At 37.2% G+C, this 18,242-nt stretch overlaps 1 protein-coding gene across 1 annotated transcript in view; it reads left to right on the top strand.

The window, feature by feature from the left end:
• Positions 1 to 18,242, top strand: part of RANBP17 (RAN binding protein 17) — a 520,934-nt gene that overhangs the window by 369,855 nt on the left and 132,837 nt on the right. Inside the window, exon 18 of the mRNA XM_006864848.1 lies at positions 18,168 to 18,231. Coding sequence (XP_006864910.1) covers positions 18,168 to 18,231 — 64 coding nt within the window. The remainder of the gene's footprint in view (positions 1 to 18,167; positions 18,232 to 18,242) is intronic.

The following is an 18,242-nucleotide window of genomic DNA, read 5'->3' as shown; positions in this document are numbered from 1 at the left end:
TGTATTCAGTCCATGGTTTTTCATAGTTGTTAAGAAGTTCTTGTTCTATAACAACATGTGTAACTAATTTTAAGAAGGTAAAAATGTCATAGCAATACCAACTTATGAAAACTGAGTTCTGAGAGTAAATATATTTTCAGTATTCTTCCATTGAAAAGAACATTATTTTCATTAGCTGAGAGGCTCAAAGGAGTGATAGGAAGAAATTGCAAGGTTTTTTTTGACCACTTCTGTAACTATTGACCCTCCCAAATCAACATATTTACTCTGTAGTAAGATTTCCCTTTACAAATAAATGCTTAGATTTTTCTCTTTATAACAGGTTTTTGAAAATCTAAAATCAGAAGTTATCTTTTCTTGCTAGACTATAGTTCATACTATTGTGTTTCTAGCAATGAGATAGTAGTATGCACATGGTCGTTTATATATCAGCAACCAAGCGGGTAAGAGTTGCAAAAAATAAGTGTTGGTTTACTTAGCCTCTAAGATTAGCTGATCTCTTAATATAAGAACAACATTCTAAAAATGGGTAGGGTTGGATAGAAACCTTTAATATAGGTTCACTCCAGGAATATGTTTGTATTAGTTAAGTTTAAAATTGTGTTCCTTGGCAAACCATAAAAGATTTCCAAAGTATTAGACACCCACTTTTGTGCTGGAATTTAATATGCAACTTTTTATTGGAAAATAATCGTCCTTGTCTGGCAAAATCCACCATGCAATATTTCTGTTAGTAGGTATAATGCAATAAAGACAGGGAGGGCTATTTATCACTACAAATTTTGAGGATTTCAGGATTCTTTTTATTATTTTAATATATTTCTTTGATATTAAATCAGAAAAATGATAAATTACACCTGTCCAGGCTGTTTTTCCTTTTTACTGGAAAGTGATGTACAACCCAATTCCAGTGGTCATTTTGGCTTTTAAAGATATGTATTTTCCTTATTAAAAAAAAAAACAAAAAAACCTCAACCTGTATTTTTTTTTTTTTTTAATAATAATGCTGAAATACTCTTTATTTCTAACATATGAAGTGGTTTATAAGTACTTCCTAGTATTGCAAAGTCTGGCCTTTTCACAATAAATTACTTTGAGAGCACATTATATGGAAAGAAGCCTATGTTATTCTATAGTCCCTTATCTATTCTTTAGATTTACCCTATTCTTTAGGTTGAAAGTGAAACTTAATATAAAATCAATTTGATACATATTCTTTTTTAGTATTCTTTGCATAATGTCTAATTTATTTATCTGTTTTTAAGATTCTTTTCATATTATATTTATAAAGTATTCTTTAATCCTAAAATTATAACCTTTTATTTTACAAGCTGTCTATTTCTTTTGAGTGCTTCTTCTGAAGTTAATAAAAAAATCATATTTTCAGAAAACTTGTTAAATAAAAGTTTAAAAGCCGTAACATTTTAACCAAAGGATATGGATGAGCTCAACATTGTTGCACTGATTTATATTTTTTAACAATTATTTCAGGTTTGCATATTTAGAAATATATATTAGCTCAATTTGATTTCAGTGCTCAGTTATTTGAATTATAAATCATTATGTCCCTTCCAGCTGAGCAGTCGTGAAATACCTTTGAATTCATTTACATAATGGAATACGTGAGTGGTGTATCTATTTCAAAGCAGTTGGTGGTTACCTAATGCATGTTTGTTGTTTCCCATTGATTCCTTTCATGTAATGTGTTTTTTAATCCTAATTTTAAATCAATGCATTGTTTCTGTGTTAAAAATAAGATGGCAACCCTTCCGCATTAGAAAGTCATACAAGATAAAAATGATCACTTATTGGCGCACTCCTAATGAAAATCTGTTTATAAGTTAATATTCAAAAGATTTGTTGTTATGTTCAGTTTGCTTTTTTTAATTTGCTTTAAAGCGAACCTTATTCAGTGTTTATGATGCTTTAAACCAGCCTCTGTACTTTACTGCTCTTGTATTTGACCACTGGTTTGGAGATTGAAACCACAGAAGATCCACCTATTTAGGAAGTGCCAAAAGCCTCATGTTGAGTTGCCCTCAGGCAGTGTTCTCTAACTTTCCTATCAGAATCACTTAGAAAGCATTGCTGAGCCTTGCTCCAGAGTTTCTGTTTCAGGAGGTCTTAGGCTGAGACCTGATGATTTGCATTTCTCACAAGACTCAGATGCTGCTGCTGATTTCAGCAGCTCCGCGACAGTACAAATACTTTCAGAACTTCCGCCTGGAAGTTAATAAAAAATGGAGCTGGACTACATGTCCTAAACAGAAAAGTTGGCTACCTCTTCCACAGACACCTCTCTACAACTTTGTCCTCCCTGGGGAAAGGCAGCCTTGACTTTTTTTTTTTTTTTTTTTAACTTTTTATTATGAATTGAGTGAAAGTTTACAGAGTAGATCATCGGTTTTACATTCAGCAAATCATATACTCAGCTTCGTTCAATGATTGCAATCCCCTCCATGTACCAAGTCCTAACAGTACTTATCTCTATTCATTCACTCTAACTATTGCACTCCCCAGTGTCTTCCGCTACCATTGTGTTTCCTCTGCTAACTTCCCACTTTTTAAACTTGACATTTTTAGAGAACCTGTTGTTGTTTTTGTTGTGTGCTGTAGAGTCAGTTCCAACTCAAAGCAATCTGTGTGGGGTTTCTGAGAGCAACTGGTGGGTTTGAACTGCCAACCTTGAGGTTTGCAGTCCAGTGCTGATCCTACAGCATCACAGCAGGGCTTGGCTTAGAAAGCCTTGTGTACAGGGAGATGGCCACTAGACAAATCCCCGGATTGTAACTATGGATAGATTGTTGTTGGTGTAGTAAAGTGGTGTCAAGTCAGTTCCAACTCAGGGACCCTGTATAGGTTTTCCAAAGAGCAGCTGGTGAGTTTGAACCACTGACTTTGCAGTTAGCAATCCAGTGCTTATCCTTGCGTTCCTGTTTCATTTTACCCCAGAGTTGATGTCTGCCTAATCTGAAACTTTTCAGATTAGTGAAACTATTGTCATTTTTAAATCCAATGACTCCGTTGAAAGAAAAGTTTTTGTTTTTTTTATCAGATTCAGTACATGGAGCAAATAAATTTAGCAAATACACTTTAGGAACTTTTGTTAATCTACTCTTTAAGTATCCAAGAATGAATTACCAGTCTTCCTTTTTCTAAATAACTTTTTCTGACATGCACAGAGCTGAAATGACTCTGCCCAGGGCCAGTCTGCCACAGTCAGCTTCAATGTTTGGGTGTCTCCCTTTGAAATATTTTTCTAGTCAGAAATTTTGTTTTACATCAAAACGGGGAAGGAGTGAGATTGTCCAAGTTGTCAAAACCAAGAAGCTGCTAGGGAAACATAAGAGAGAATGCAAATCACAAGACAAACTTACTTATTCTAAATGCTGAAGACCAGGGAGAAAATTGTTACATTTCATTCAAAATTATTTGTTCCTTAATCAATACTTCGGTGTTTTCTTCTTTTGACAAATAATTGTCCAATTTTTCCACTGTAATTCATTGTCTACTAAGATTTACAAGAGTAGCCACTTAGGTAAGAAAGAAAATTTGATTCTCTGTCAGGCCCTCTGTTGGTTATTGCCTCTTATTACATCATTCTCAAAGATTTGAGAAAATAGAAAGTATCTTTAGCTTTTAAAAAATAAACTCCATTGAAGAATTCATGAATGTGCCCAAGCACCTTTTTCTCCTACTGATACTGCTAACTTCACTCTTAGTTAATGCCCTCTCCGTGTTATTGCAGAACCTCAGAACCTCCTACGGGTGGTTTCCCAGGCCCCATACAAAATGAAAATGTAGAGTTTATCGTTTTGAAGTAACTTTGTTCAAAATTATTCAGAATTTCAGGACCTCAAAAGCAGACCATTAAACAACATAGACCCTTGTAAGTGTGAGACCCTGTGCATGTACCCTGGTTACCTGTTACTTAAAGAAGGAATTCCTAACATTTACTTCAGACAGACTCTCTTAAGACTTTGGTACTATCCCCTTAGTTCCTGTATGCCAGAATTTGATATATATAATCCCTAACCACATGCATCATAAATCTAGTCATCTATCAGTTTATTTGAGTTGTTTTTATCTTCACTAAGCAGAGTATGTTTCCTTCCAAAGCTACTTGGTCACATGATCATTTCGTTGTCAACCCCAAACCTTTTTCAGTCTCACTAGTCTTTGTTTGAAGAGCAATACCAGAACTGCATTCTTACATAGATTTAAAATTGAGTAATAATAAAATTGTGATTTTTAAAAGCATAATTCCATACCCATATCAATGATTTACATTACTTTATTAAGTTCTTTCAATTCAGCAAATATTTATTAAGCATTTACTAAGTGCAAAGTGAGGAGCTCTGGTAGCGAAGTGATTATGAATCGGGTTGTGACACAAGGTCAGCAGTTCGAAACTACCAGCTGTTCTGCGGGAGAAAGATGAGGCTTTCTGCTCCTGTAAAGTTTTACAGCCTCGGAAACCCTGTACAGGGTCACTATGGGTTGGAACCGACTCCACGGCACATAACAACAACAACAAAGTAAAAGGACAAAAGAGACACGGATCCTGTCCTCAAAGATTTTAAATTACTACACATTTTTTTAAGTTTAATTCAAATAAATTACATCCTAAATATTCTTAAAGCTAGGGAACACAGTGGCTCCATATGATAAGCACTGGACTATGCACCACAAGGTCCGCAGTTCGAGATTGCCGGAAGTCGACTGCCAGTCACGCTGCAGGAGAAAGATGAGGCTTTCTGCTCCAATATAGATCACTAAAGCCTTAGAAACCCTATACAGGTTCTCTGTGAGTCGGAACAGACTCGACAACACTTAACAACATTCTTTAAATGTACTCATTAAAAATGATCTAAATGTATGACATTTTGATATAGCCAGTTTGAGGGAGCCCTATGATTCAAGGGCTTTTAGCTGTAGCTTATATACAAACCACTAATTATGCAGCTTTTCAGATTATCAAGTAATATGCAAAGCAAGCCTCCTGACCCTATCAGTGTTGTTGCCACTCTGCTGGGGTGTGGATTCTGAATGAAGTGTGAGGGTTAGTAAAAGAGGAGAGGATGGAGATGATGCACGGTTCTAGAGTGAAATAAAGATGAAAAATAGAAGTAAAATTGGAATGTTCTGCTACAGGAAATATTTAGTAATAAACAGTAGTAATTGTGCTTTGTGAAATAGTGCCAAAATGCATTGCTTTATTTCATTGAATACCACCATCGCCAGATGGCTTGTGAGAATGTTAAATAAAACTAGTATCAGCATATATCCCTCAGGCATGCTTCTATTAACATTTCTCATCAAAAGAAATGTTGATATATTTCTTTGTTTTCTGTCTCTATTAGCCATGGGAACGTCATTCCATAATTAATCTATTTGTTTGTATTTATACTAGAATCTAATGTGAGAGTCAGCTCTATTCTTTCACAGCTCTCGTATTCATACCTTCATCAAGTTCTTTAGAGTCTTGCTTCAAAAAATTATCTTCTCAAGTATTGTTTTGATCTGATCATTCCTCTTCCCAAAAGCCCAGAATCACTTCTACTTGCTTCTCAGGTCAAAGTAAAATTATTGATTTGAACTTGATTCCTTTAACGGCACTTGACTTATTGAGTTCCCATAACTAATTTCCTGATTCACCACTGAACCACAATTTGTACTTCATATTTGTTCCAAGGAAATTTATTTTGCCTTCCCCTTGACACCTTCATCATCTTTCACTGAATCACCATGTACACTGTTCTCTCTTGTTTGACACATTGTAACTCAATTAGGGCACTTTTTGACTTTCAGTTCATCGTCAAGATTCACTTCTTTATCAAGTAAAGCTATGCAGAAATAGTTGTAATCATTAGTGAGTGACTGTGTTAGCCAAAATAACGTGGACAGGTCATTGAATTTCTCTGTGCCTCAGTTTTTGTAGCTATAGAAAGGGAGTATTATCTACTATGATTTTGTAAGGGTTAAATGCAATAATAAATACCAATGTTATCTAATTATAATGATCTGATTTTATTGGCGGTCATATAGGAGGAGGTCTTAGGGTTTTGTAATATGAATGCAAAAAAAATCAATAAATAATATGTTTATATTATCTAATAATAGTAGAGCACATAGTACTAAGGCTCTGCTCGCTCAGATAGTTCTCATATTAATTCTCTTCATATTCTTTATTCTCATCTTTCATTTGTTATTCTTACTTGTGTATCTGTGTGTGACTCAATTCTTACTTGTGTATCTGTGTGTGAATATAATTTAGCTTAGAGTCCTGGTGTGGCACTATAGGATAAGCACTTGACCTCAAGGTAAGTTTGAACTGTAAGGTCGGTAGTTCAAACTCACCAGCCGCTCCTCAGAAACCCTGTATTAGGGTTGCTATGAGTTGGAATCGACTTGGTGGCATGCCACAAGTGTTTGCTAGTCTTGTCTTCTATTACATTGGAAATTATTAGTGGTTAGGATTCTATTGTAGCCTTTCTTTATAGTTTCAAAACTTCATATAGTGGTCATTGAGAATGTATTATTCCTTTCCTGTTGAATGCTGAAACCTTAACACCTATTCCTTGTAAATACTTATTAGTATGCCTTAAATTCTTCATTTGGGATCTGATTGAATTTTTCAGTCTAGTAGGGTTCATGAACAGAACTAAACATATTTTAGTAACTATAACTTTGTGCTCATCATCTATCTACAGTAACTTGCAACATGTAATATTCTTATCTGCATGCTTTTGTTTTATCATCAGGATCTAATTCTGTTTTTAAAACTATCGATAAACATGTATGATTTTTATATGTTGATGCCTTATTCCAATTTCTTGCACTTAGTAAATATCATATATCTAAATACTGTATCCTTAACAAACAACTCCTTATATCCTTTTTTTTTTTTTAAGGTTTTATTGTGGATTGAGTAAAATTTATAGGGCAGATCATCAGTTTTACATTAAACAAATTATACACCTTGTTTCATTACAATGATTATAACCCCCTCCATGTACCAACAGTTAACAGTATTTCTCTATATTCACTTTAGCTTTTTAAAAAAAAAAGAAAAGAAAAAAAACACTCAGGCCTACATAATAATTTACACCGCCAAAGGGCACATTCTGCAAGTCTGCCTCCTGGCCACCAGCTCTTAGTTTCTCTCTTCCCATGAATCTAGAGTCCTCATCCGCTCCCTCTCTCTGTGTCCCTGTCTCTGCTTCAGTCTCTGGTGTTGCTGCTTCTCTGGATAAGTCCCGATTTCTGCTTGTGCTCTTTTCCCTTGATGGTCCTAGGGTCCTCTGTTTCTGGAATGTAAGATTGAACACTCCTGTTTTTGTTACAAAATTTCTACCTTTACAATTGTGACAGTCACAATTATTCATGATAACAGTTATCCACTATTGAATCATACGAATCTTAATCCCATCGCTTTTCACCAGACCCATCTAAACAAGATGAAAATTATTCAGTGGGGATTCTTTCTGTCCCCTGCCCCACACTCTTAAACTAAACTCCCTCTTGAAACCTTGTAAGCCAGTCACTTCATGCCTTTATCGCTCCCTCATTTTAGGTTTGTTGTTGTTAAGTACCATGGCATCGATTCCGACGAATAGTGACCCTGCACACGGTTTCCGAGGCTGTAGATCTTTACGGGAGCAGAACACCTTGTTTTTTTCCTGTGAAACTCCTGGCAGTTTCGAACTGCTGACCTTGAGGTTAGCAGCCTGATTCGTAACCACTACGCTACCAGAGCGCCTCTCTGTACACAGGATAGATAGGGGAGGGCAACTTAGACATTGGCTACCTCATTTTAGGTAAAATGAGGTAGCCAATGTCTAAGTTGCCCTCCCCTATCTATCCTGTGTACAGAGGGGATAGCATTAATACTTGATGTGAAGACTCCTTCCCTCTCTGTTAGTATTTATAGAGTTACTACCTCCATGAGTATAGGTCAGATTCATCAAATTGTAGCAATTTACCCTGATTTTCTTTATAAAAAAAAAAAATTATTATCATTATTTTGTAATCTTCCTCTAGTCAAGTTCTAATTATCAAGCCATCTAGGCTAGGTCAAATGGGTACTGTATGCAAGTTTGGGTGGTCTTGTGCATCTCCCCTCACTACATATCAGCTGGATGCTTCACACCCAGCTCTAGCCCTCTATGGCTATGTCCTTGTTCCCAGGTCTCACCACACTTTGGACCAACCAGCCCTTCCTCTTCTCTTTCTCATCTCCAGGTAAATGAGAGTCAGTGGACTGTGGTTGAACTCAGCCCATTTCTTCATTGATGCCTTCCCCCTCTTCCACTCACCAGTAGACCAGTGTGGTCGCCAGCAAGCTTACATGCCTATTCATGTGTTCCCTTTGAGTTTCGTTCTTAGAGGGGAGTTTGTCCTGAAGGAATTTGATTGCTTGCCTTGATGGCTTCTCAGCGAACAGCTTGTTTGTTCTTAGTAGCTAGTCATGTTGACATTTTTGTTTTGGGTTTTTGCTGATTGTCTTTCTTTGACGATGTATCTTTTGTTGTTCTAGCTCTTCCAGGCTGGTCTGCTTGTCCTTGCTAGTGGGCATGTCCCATATCATACGGTTCTGGATGGGACTCAGAATTCCACCTAAGGTCCTATACTCTGCAAAGGCTGTGCAATTGGCCTATTTCACTAGGCAAGTTCTAGAACCCCTTTTAGGTATTCCAGTCAGTTATAGGCTGAAGGACGGGCTTGTAAGTTTTCTGTAATCATGTTTCCCAACATGCCTTTCTGTCCCACTCAAGTGTCTATTTTACAATAGTAAGCAAGGGAAATCAATATTCGTAAGACAGTCAAGCATTTTAGTATTATTTCCCCTCTTCAAACTAAGTCTATATCCCTGTGTCACAAAGTCCTGTTGTTCCAAATTTGAACATGCATCACCATTTACCTCAGTCCCATTTAGGCCATGCAAACCTGTCTCAGTGATCCACTGTCTATCTTGTTCTTCCACCTCCTCTCCCTTCTCATATTGCCTTCCCCAACACCCGAACTAAGCCCCCCACCCCAACCCCATTGTTGTGGTTACCTTATATTTCATTAATTCTTCCTATCAATTTAAGACAGTATATTTTATACTGTAATCTACCTGACCTCACCACCTGGATCTCTGTTCCTCTGTGTTTACCTTCTTTCACATTGTAATTGTTTGGATCGTAGACTGACCTCCCAGATCCTCTGTTATTATAATTTATTCTGTTGTTGATGTTTCCATTTGCCAGTTGAGTTCAGGGTGATGCTGCCATGTATGTCATTCTCTGGTTGTTGTCTGTTCTTGTTGGTTCTTAGTCCACAGAACTTCCTTTAGGATATTTTTTATAGCAAGGTTGGCTTTAGCAAAATCCCTTAGCTTCTGTTTGTCCTGGAATGTTTTGATTATACCATCGTATTTGATTGACAGCTTTGCTGGGTAGAGGATTCTTGGTTGGCAGTTGTTTTCTTTCAGGGTTTTATATATGTCTCCCCATTGCCTTCTTGCTTGCATGGTTTCTGCTGAGAAATCAGAGCTTAATCTGATTTGCTTGCCTTTGTATGTGACACTTCTCTTTTCCCTAGCTGCTTTCAGAATTCTGCCCTTATCTTTGATTTTAGAGAGCTTGATTATTATATGTCATGCTGATTGTCTTTTAGGGTTTATCCTTCCTGGGTTTTGTTGAGTTTCTTGAATGCTCATCTTTTCGCTTTTCAGGATGTTAGGGAAATTTTCTTCCAGCAGCTCTTCAACTATCTCCTCTGTGGACTTGTGTGATTCTTCCTGCTCCAGAATGCTGATAATGCTTAAGTTATTCCTCTTCACGTTGTCCAACATGAATCTTAGGCCTTCTTCAGATTTTTTTGTCCTTTTTTGTGCTTGCTATTCTTTCTTAGTAGTTTTGAGAGATTTATCTTCTAGCTCACTAGTTATGGCTTCTATTCTATTCTACTCCTTTGCCCTTTCATTGTATTGTCCATTTCTGATATTCTGTTATTAATCGTTTGAACTTCTTTCTGTCGGTTCTGAATTGTTTCCAATGCTGTATCTATCTTATTTGATTGTTCCTGTAGCACTTTCCTGACTTCTTCCTTATTTTTCTCAACTCCATTGTATAATGTTTTCATACATTTTATAATCATTTTTCAGAATTCTTTCTCAGGCATTTCCATCTTCCAGTATGGAGTATAGGTCTATTTCCAGCTCATTTGCCTCAGTCACTTTATCTCATTTTTGGACATGTACTGATATGGTCATCTATTTCTGGTTTTTGAGCATATTCAGGAGTTACCTGGGGCCTTAATACTTAGATAGGTGTGTATTTTGGTATTATTTTATGCTTTCTAATTGCTTCCAGGTAGATGTGATCAAGATATGAGCTTCCTTTTTCACTCTTATTCCTGAGAAATTTCAAGATGCCACTATTGGTCTTTGTGACTTAGCTCAAGATTTAATTTTTGGCTTGTTTCAATTTTAGTTTGCCTGTTTCGCTCCATAACCCCTGTCAGGCCTTTTTCCTAGTGATAAACAGTTCAGGGCCAGTTGTGGCCGTTTTGCACTGCTGTTTCGATTTAAGTGGGAACTGTCACTTTAAATTTCAAGGATATCTGTGCACATGTGTAGTAGAACCCTCTGGGGGTGTGGGTGGGGGGTCCACTCACTCAGGCACCCCCTCTAGTCACCAGAATGGAGGTGCGCAGACAACCAGAGACCAATGAACAGATACAAAAAAAAAAAATGAGTGTCCACACCTTTATCTTCAGTTCTGTCAGGTATTGGTAGCTGTTCTGATCCTTCTCTCACTCAGTCTCACCCAAGATGGTGGCTCTGGGAGCAGCTGAGTGTCTTCAATTAGAAATCGCTGGATTTCTTGCTCTGCTACAAATTCCCCTAGCTGTAAGCTTTCCAACCTTCTAGATAATCCTTTATATGTGGTTCAGAGTTCTAGTACCATCCCCTGAGCCTGCTTTATCCAGTATTATGTGTTGTTTCTGAAGGAGCTCCTCACTGCACTACTACCCCATCCGCCATCTTGTTTGTTCTTCCTTCTAAAACAATTTTTTTCACACTTTAACACTTCTTTAAATAGTCTATGTTTTATAATTTATTACATTTTTAAATTAATAAAATAATGGACTCCATATGTGTGGCACTGTGGGTTAACGTGCTGAGCTGCAAAGTCAGTTTGAATCACAAGTTTATGAGTCGGAACTGATTTGAGCACAGGTTTTTATTGCTGATGTTAGGTACTGTCAAGTTGGTTCTGACTCATAGTGACTATATATATATATATATGAGAGAGATGTTGTTAGTGCCATTGAGTCACTTCTGACACACAGTAACCCTGTATAGGCTTTATGAGGAGTGGCTGGCAAGTTTGAACCTCCCATCATGTGGTTCAAACCGACCTTGCAATCCCAGTGCATTATCCCATAGCACCACAACAGGACTACACACACACATATAAATGGAATATTAAAATATATATATTGTTGTTAAGTACCGTTGAGTCAGTTCTGACTCATAGCACCCCTGTTTAGGGTTTCTTAGGAGCAGTTGATGGGTTTGAACTGCCAGCTTTCTGGTTAGCAGTCTAATGTGTATCCTACAGTACTACACCAGGACTCCATATAAGGGTCACTATGATTCAGAACCAATTTGACATCACCTGACAACAGCAGTAAATACATGTGCCATCAAGTCAATTCCGACTCATGGTGATCCTGTTCACAACAAAACAAAACACTGCTTGGTCCTGCACCATCCTCACAACTGTTATGTTGTAGCCCATTGTTGCTACCACTGTGTCAGTCCTTCTCATTGAAGAACTTGCTGTTTTTAACTGACACTCCAGTTTACCAAGCATGAGGTCCTTCTCCAGGCCATGTCCCTCCTGATAATGAGAAACAAAGTCTTGGCATCCTCGCTTCTGAGGAGCATTCTGGCCATGTGTCTTCCAACACAGAATTGTTTGTTCTTCTGGGTGTCCATAGTACTTTCAATATTCTTCACTAACACCATAATTCAAATGTATCAAATCTTCTACGGTCTTCCTTATTCATTGTCCAACTTTCACATGCATATGTGGTGATTAAAAATATTTTGACTTGGGTTAGGTGCCCCTTAGTCACCAAAGTAAACATCTTTGCTCTTGAACTCTTTAAAGATGTCCTATGCAGCAGATTTGCCTAATGCAGTATGTCATTTGATTTCTTGACTACTGCTTCCATGGCTGTTGATTATGGATTCAAGCAAAATGAAGTCTTTGACAACTTCACATTTTTCTCCGTTTATCATCATGTTCCTTATTGGTCCTGTTGTGAGCATGTTCATTTTCTTTACGTTGAGTTGCAACCCATATCGAAGGCTGTTTTTTTTTTTGTTTTTTTTTTTGTTTTTTTAATCTTTATCAGTATGTATTTTAAGTCCTCTTCACTTTCAGAAGCCAGGTTGTATTATCTGTATATTGCAGGTTGTTGATGAATCTTCCTCCAATCCTGATGTCACATTCTTCTTCTTATAATCTATCTTCTCAGGTTACATGCTCAGCAGACAGATTAAATAAGTATGGAGAAAGGATACAACACCTTTCCTGACTTTAAACCATTCAGTGTCCCCTTATTCTGTTTAAACAACTACCTCTTGGCTATGTATGGTTCCTCATGAGCACAATTAAGTGTTCTGGAGTACCCATTCTTTGCAGTGTTATCCATAGTTTGTTATGATCCACACAGTCAAATGCCTTTGCATAGTTAATAATGTACAAGTAAACATCTTTCAGGTATTCTCTACCTTCAGCCAAGATTCATCTTACATCAGCAGTGATATCCCTCATTCCATGTCCTCTTCTGAATCCAGCTTTAATTTCTGACAGCTCCCTGGTCGATATACTGCTGCAACTGTTGTAGAATTCTCTTCAGAGTTTTACTTGCATGTGATAGTAATGATATTGTCCAGTGATTTCCACATTCCTTTGGGTCACGTCTCTCTAGAATGGGCACAAATTTGGATCTCTTCCAATCGATTGGCCAAGTCACTGTCTTCCAAATTTCTTTGTATAGTTAAGTGAGCACCTCCAGTGCTGCGTCAGCTTGTTGAAACATTTTAATTTGTAGTCTGTCAATTCCTAGAGCCTTGTTTTTCAGCTATGCCTTTGGTGCTTCTTGGACTTCAGTACTATGAGTTCTTGATTATATGTTACCTTGAAATCACTGAGCATCAACCAGTTCTTTTTGGTATAATGATTGCATATTCCTTTCATCTTCTTTTGATTCTTTCTGCATCCTTTAATATTTTGCCCATAGAATCCTTCAATACTACAAGTCAAGGCTTGAAATTTTTCCTCTTTTCTTTCAGCTTGAGAAATACTGAGAGTGTTCTTCCCTTTTAGTTTTCTAGCTCCAGGTCTTAGCACATTTCATTATAATACTTTGTCTTCTTGAGCTGCCCAAATTTTCTGCCCAGTTCTTTTACTTCCTCATTTCATCCATGTGCTTTAACATGTCTATGCTGGAGAGCAAGTTTTACAGTCTCTTCTGACAGCCATTTTCGTCTTGTCTTTCTTTCCTGTCTTATTAATGACCTTTTGTTTTCTTCTTGTATGATGTTCCAGATGTCATTCCACAACTCTTCTGATCTTGGATCATTAATATCTAATGCATCAAACCTGTTCCTGAGATGGTCTCTAAATTCCAGTGGGATCTATTTAAGGTCATATTTTGATTCTTGTGGATTTGTTTTTAATTTTCTTCAGCTTTAGCCTGAATTTGCATATGAGCAGTTGATGGCTTGTTCTTAAGTCAGCCCCTGTCTTTGTTTTGGCTGGTGATATTAAGCCTCTCCATCATTTTTTCCCACAAATGTAGTCAGTTTGAATCCTGTGTATCCCATATGATGAAGTTCACATATATAGATGCCATTTATGTTCTTGAAAGACGATTTTTGAAATGAATAAGTTGTTGGTTTTGCAAAATTCTACCATGGTCATTTTCTATCACCGTGGCCATATTTTTCTAACTACTGAGCCATCCTCTTAGTTTACAACTTTCCAATCACCAGTAATTAAATGCATCTTGATTACATGTCTTATTGATTTCAGGCTGAAGAAATTGGTAGAATTCTTCAGTTTCATCTAACTGGCTTTAGTGGATGGTGCGTAAATTGAATAATAGTAGTATTAGCTGATCTTCCATGTTGTTGTTGTTAAGGGCCAGCAAGTCGATTCCAACCCATAGTGACCCTATATAGGGTTTCCAAGGAGTGATTGGTGAGCTTGAACTGCCGACCTTGCAATTCAAATGACTTTGCAGTCCAGCACATTAACCCACAGTGCCACACCAGGACACCCATCTTCCATGTAGTTGTATGGAAATTTATCTAATCACACACAGTATTATTGTATTTCAAAATAGATCTTGAAATGCTCTTTTTTACAATGAATATGATGCCATTCCGCTTTCATTTTTATATATGTGAGAGTCTTGATGTGGCACTGTGGGATAAGTGCTGGACTGCTAACCACAAGGTTGGCAGTTCAAACCCAATAGCTGCTCCTTGGAAACCTACATGATCACTAAGAGTCAGAACCCAATCGATGGCACTTAACACCAACAATATAAACATTGGCTCTATAGGATAAGCATGACTGAGAATCACAAGGTTGGCGTTTCAAACCTACCAAGCTCTTCTGCAAGAGAAAGATGAGGCTTACTACTCCCAAAAGATTTGCAGTCTCGGAAACCCTATTAAGAGTTTACTGTGAGTTTAAATCAGAAAAGCTTGAAAACCAGGAATTGAAGTCCTACTTGGTACTCCACGGGCCATGAAGTACTAAGTGTATGGTATTCCTGTAACTTAAGAAACTGGTGTATATCCATTTAGTTATCTTTCGGATGGGAGACAGATTTTCAGAAGTGCCCTCCATCTGTAAAGTATGCCATGCTTTTTCCCTTCTCTTGTCTTTTCCCATCTGTCTCCTGGCTGTCAGTAAGACCATCTTCAGCTACCTCAGTGTTTTCAGAACCAGAGGGCTACAGAATTTTTTTCTGGGAATTGTCTAGGTTAATGTCAGTCCAGCAGTAGCGTTTGCTCTGACCCAAATGTGATGGCTCACCAATAAATTTGTTTCTCATGCAAGCAGAGGTTTCTTTTGTTCCTTCTAGGACCTGGTTCCAGTTTCCATTATATCTCAAGAGGTTAATGATCTCTGTAAGAACACTAACCTCTTTAAAACTAAGTGGATAAGATTCAGCCTAGTGAAAAGAGCTTGTACATTAAGAATCAGACAGTCCTGTAAACCTGAATCTGGATGCCACCATTTACATGCTTCATGTGTGACCTTAAATAGTCTCGAAACTGCTACTACTGTTGTTATTACTGTTACCACCATTACAACATGTACTGCTACTAGCTGTTCTGGAAGACGCTTCATAATTTATCTAATGTTCCAATCCAACCAAATGACATAACTCACAGAAACCCCCAGTCCGTTAGAGAAGAAGATGAAAGTATAAAAGCCATAAAAATGTGTCCATTTGCCTATTTTTTAAGCATTACAGACCCTCTTAAGGATCATAACTAGCTTTGAATTGAATTCCTTTAAGGGGACATAAATATGCAGATGAAATCTCATTTTTTTCTTTATTAAAAAAAAAGTAAAGATTCATTCTTAATCATTTTTCCCTTTGGAATGTAATTAAAAGGCAGTGAGGCTGGCCTTGGTACAAAGTGCACAGATGCAATTCTGCAGAAAATGTGTCTTTGGCAGATGAGATTCTTCCTGTGAATGTTCTGTTTATTGCTACCATAAATATTCTATTGTCAAAACATGACTTGCTGTTTATTAACAGCACTGACAGGAAGATTCCGATTAATGGCAGCATTCGTATTGCCCATAGACTCTGTCACTTTTAACTTTGCAATTTTAAGAGAATTGCATTTGGTAATTACTTAAGATATTTCTTAGTGTATTGATCTCCACTCCTGTTTAACTGAGTGAAATTTGAGTGGCAGTTCTTCTGCACAGTGATTGACGCGGGCTCAAATCATCACAGCTGCATCTTTTGTAGGCAGGGAAGGGCTCTCAGCCGTATCTTGTTGACGTTCAGCCTGTTAGAAAGACACAGTGCTTTGAGTAGTTGCTCAGAATAAAAAGGCATAGATTCAGGCCCTGCCCTTAGAAAGTTTACAATCCAATACGGAAGTGAGCCAAGTGCATATTCTCAATATGCAACTAAAACGGTCAATTTGGAGTCAAAGGGGCTTAGATCTAAATCATACTAATTGTTTGTCTTTTGAAAGTTTGTTTTTTTATTAGTTTGATATCAATCTGAAATTCTAAGTGATATCACCTATCTCATGAAATTATGAGATATTAACCTTACAGGTGGTGAACACTCCATAAATGTTAAATTTCCGTATCGTCATGTCTTCCTCCATGATTTATAATTGGCAAAGACATTTTCACCATCTGATCCTTAAAATAGCCCTCTGGGATAGCTTAGGCATAGATTTCCTCATTTGTCAGAAAGGGAAACTAAGTCTTAGAGGCACTGAGTGTATTACTCAGACTCGACCAGCTGATTGAATGGTACAGTCAAACCTAGAACTCAGGTTTCCTAACTCATGTTACAATGTGTTTTCCACTCTTTCACACCCACACCTAAGTGACTGGAATTTAAAATTAGGCTTCTCAGTACCACTCTATAGAGACACATTCAGCGTTCTATATTTGGAGATGATGTGGAGGAAAGGAAAGCAGCCATTGTTTCCTCTGGAACATAAATAGAGCCATATAAGATTGGTATTGCTTGCAAGGAACGCAAGAATAACCCTGGATAGCAGAGGTGGGGAACATGTGGCCCGCTGGCTGAATGTTGTTGTTGTTGTTAAGTGCTGTCGAGTCACTTCTGAACCATAGTGAGACTGTGTGGGGTTTCCAAGGAGCAGCTGTTGAGCTTGAACCACCAACCTTGCAGTTCAAACAACTTTGCAGTCTGGTGCATTTGCACAGTGCCATATCAGGACTCCACTGGCCGTATAAGGCCTGAGAAATCATTTAGTGTGACCCTGCCAAGGCAACCACAGCTCCAGCCATCACATTAAGTACAGGTGAGTTAATTAAATGTCTGACCAAATCTAGCAACTGAATTTTTAAGTTGATAATTTTGTATGGCCTGCGATTGATATAAATATCCAAATGGCCCTTGGCAGAAAAAGGTTCCCCACCCCTGATGGCCAGGAGATGCCCTAGCCACAGTAAAAAATACAAGCAAAGTCAGAGAAGAGGGTTATTTGCAGACTAAGTGGATGTTCTTAAAGTCTTTCTCTGATGGCAGCATTTCTGTGGGAGAAATGATGTAGGCATTTGTGATTGTATTCATGATTTGTCAACTTTACTCTCATTCTGAACTATTCAGGTGATGTGATACAGTAAAAAGAGCGTCAAATCTCAGTTCATATCTCAGTACTATCAATCCATAGCTGTGTCATCTTGGGCAAGCAACTTAATGTCTCTGGGCTTCTGGTTCCTTATCTATAGACTAGATATAATAAGTTATATGTAACATGTAATTATGAAGACAAGGTGATATTGTATATATAAAATGTCTTGCACATAGTAGGGACTTTAGAAATACTTGCTTCTTTTAAGTCTGTAACAGTACTTAACGACATGTAATCTGCTGTATCCTCCTAATTATATTCGGATCTTCCCCATCTAAAGCAGAATTTCCTGAGAGTTCTACTAACTGAGCTTGTGGTTTCTTTAAATTGAATAATTTTCTTGTTAGACGATGATGGGTCTTTTATAATTATTTTATTATGAAGTAACTTTAAGTAAAAAGAAATTCTTAAGTTACACCCAAAATGTAAAAAGGGTCAGTTTTAATTTTCCACTATCAAGACTTTAATTCTAAAGGAGCCCTTATCTTAATTATAAAATTCATTCTTCCTCTCCATAACTAGAATATGTATAAGATATGAAAAGTAATTGCACTGTTTAATAATGGATTAACAGAATAAAAGACATTTCTGTAGGTATATTCTTTAGAAATAGTATTCTTCTTAAATAGAAATGGATGCCCTTATAGTTCAGTATTATTTTGTGATTTATTACCTATTGATAAAACAATTATATTTCCCTAGATTCCTTAACTTCCATTACCTATATCCTTTTAAAAAAACTTGTGAAGATAGATGCCGTGAAATTCATGCTAAAGAACCACACAGTAAGTGTCAT

Source organism: Chrysochloris asiatica, unplaced genomic scaffold, assembly GCF_000296735.1.
Source record: "Chrysochloris asiatica unplaced genomic scaffold, ChrAsi1.0 scaffold00071, whole genome shotgun sequence".
In the NCBI taxonomy this organism is placed as follows: Eukaryota; Metazoa; Chordata; class Mammalia; order Afrosoricida; family Chrysochloridae; genus Chrysochloris; species Chrysochloris asiatica.
This window is presented reverse-complemented; position numbering and strand designations above follow the sequence as displayed.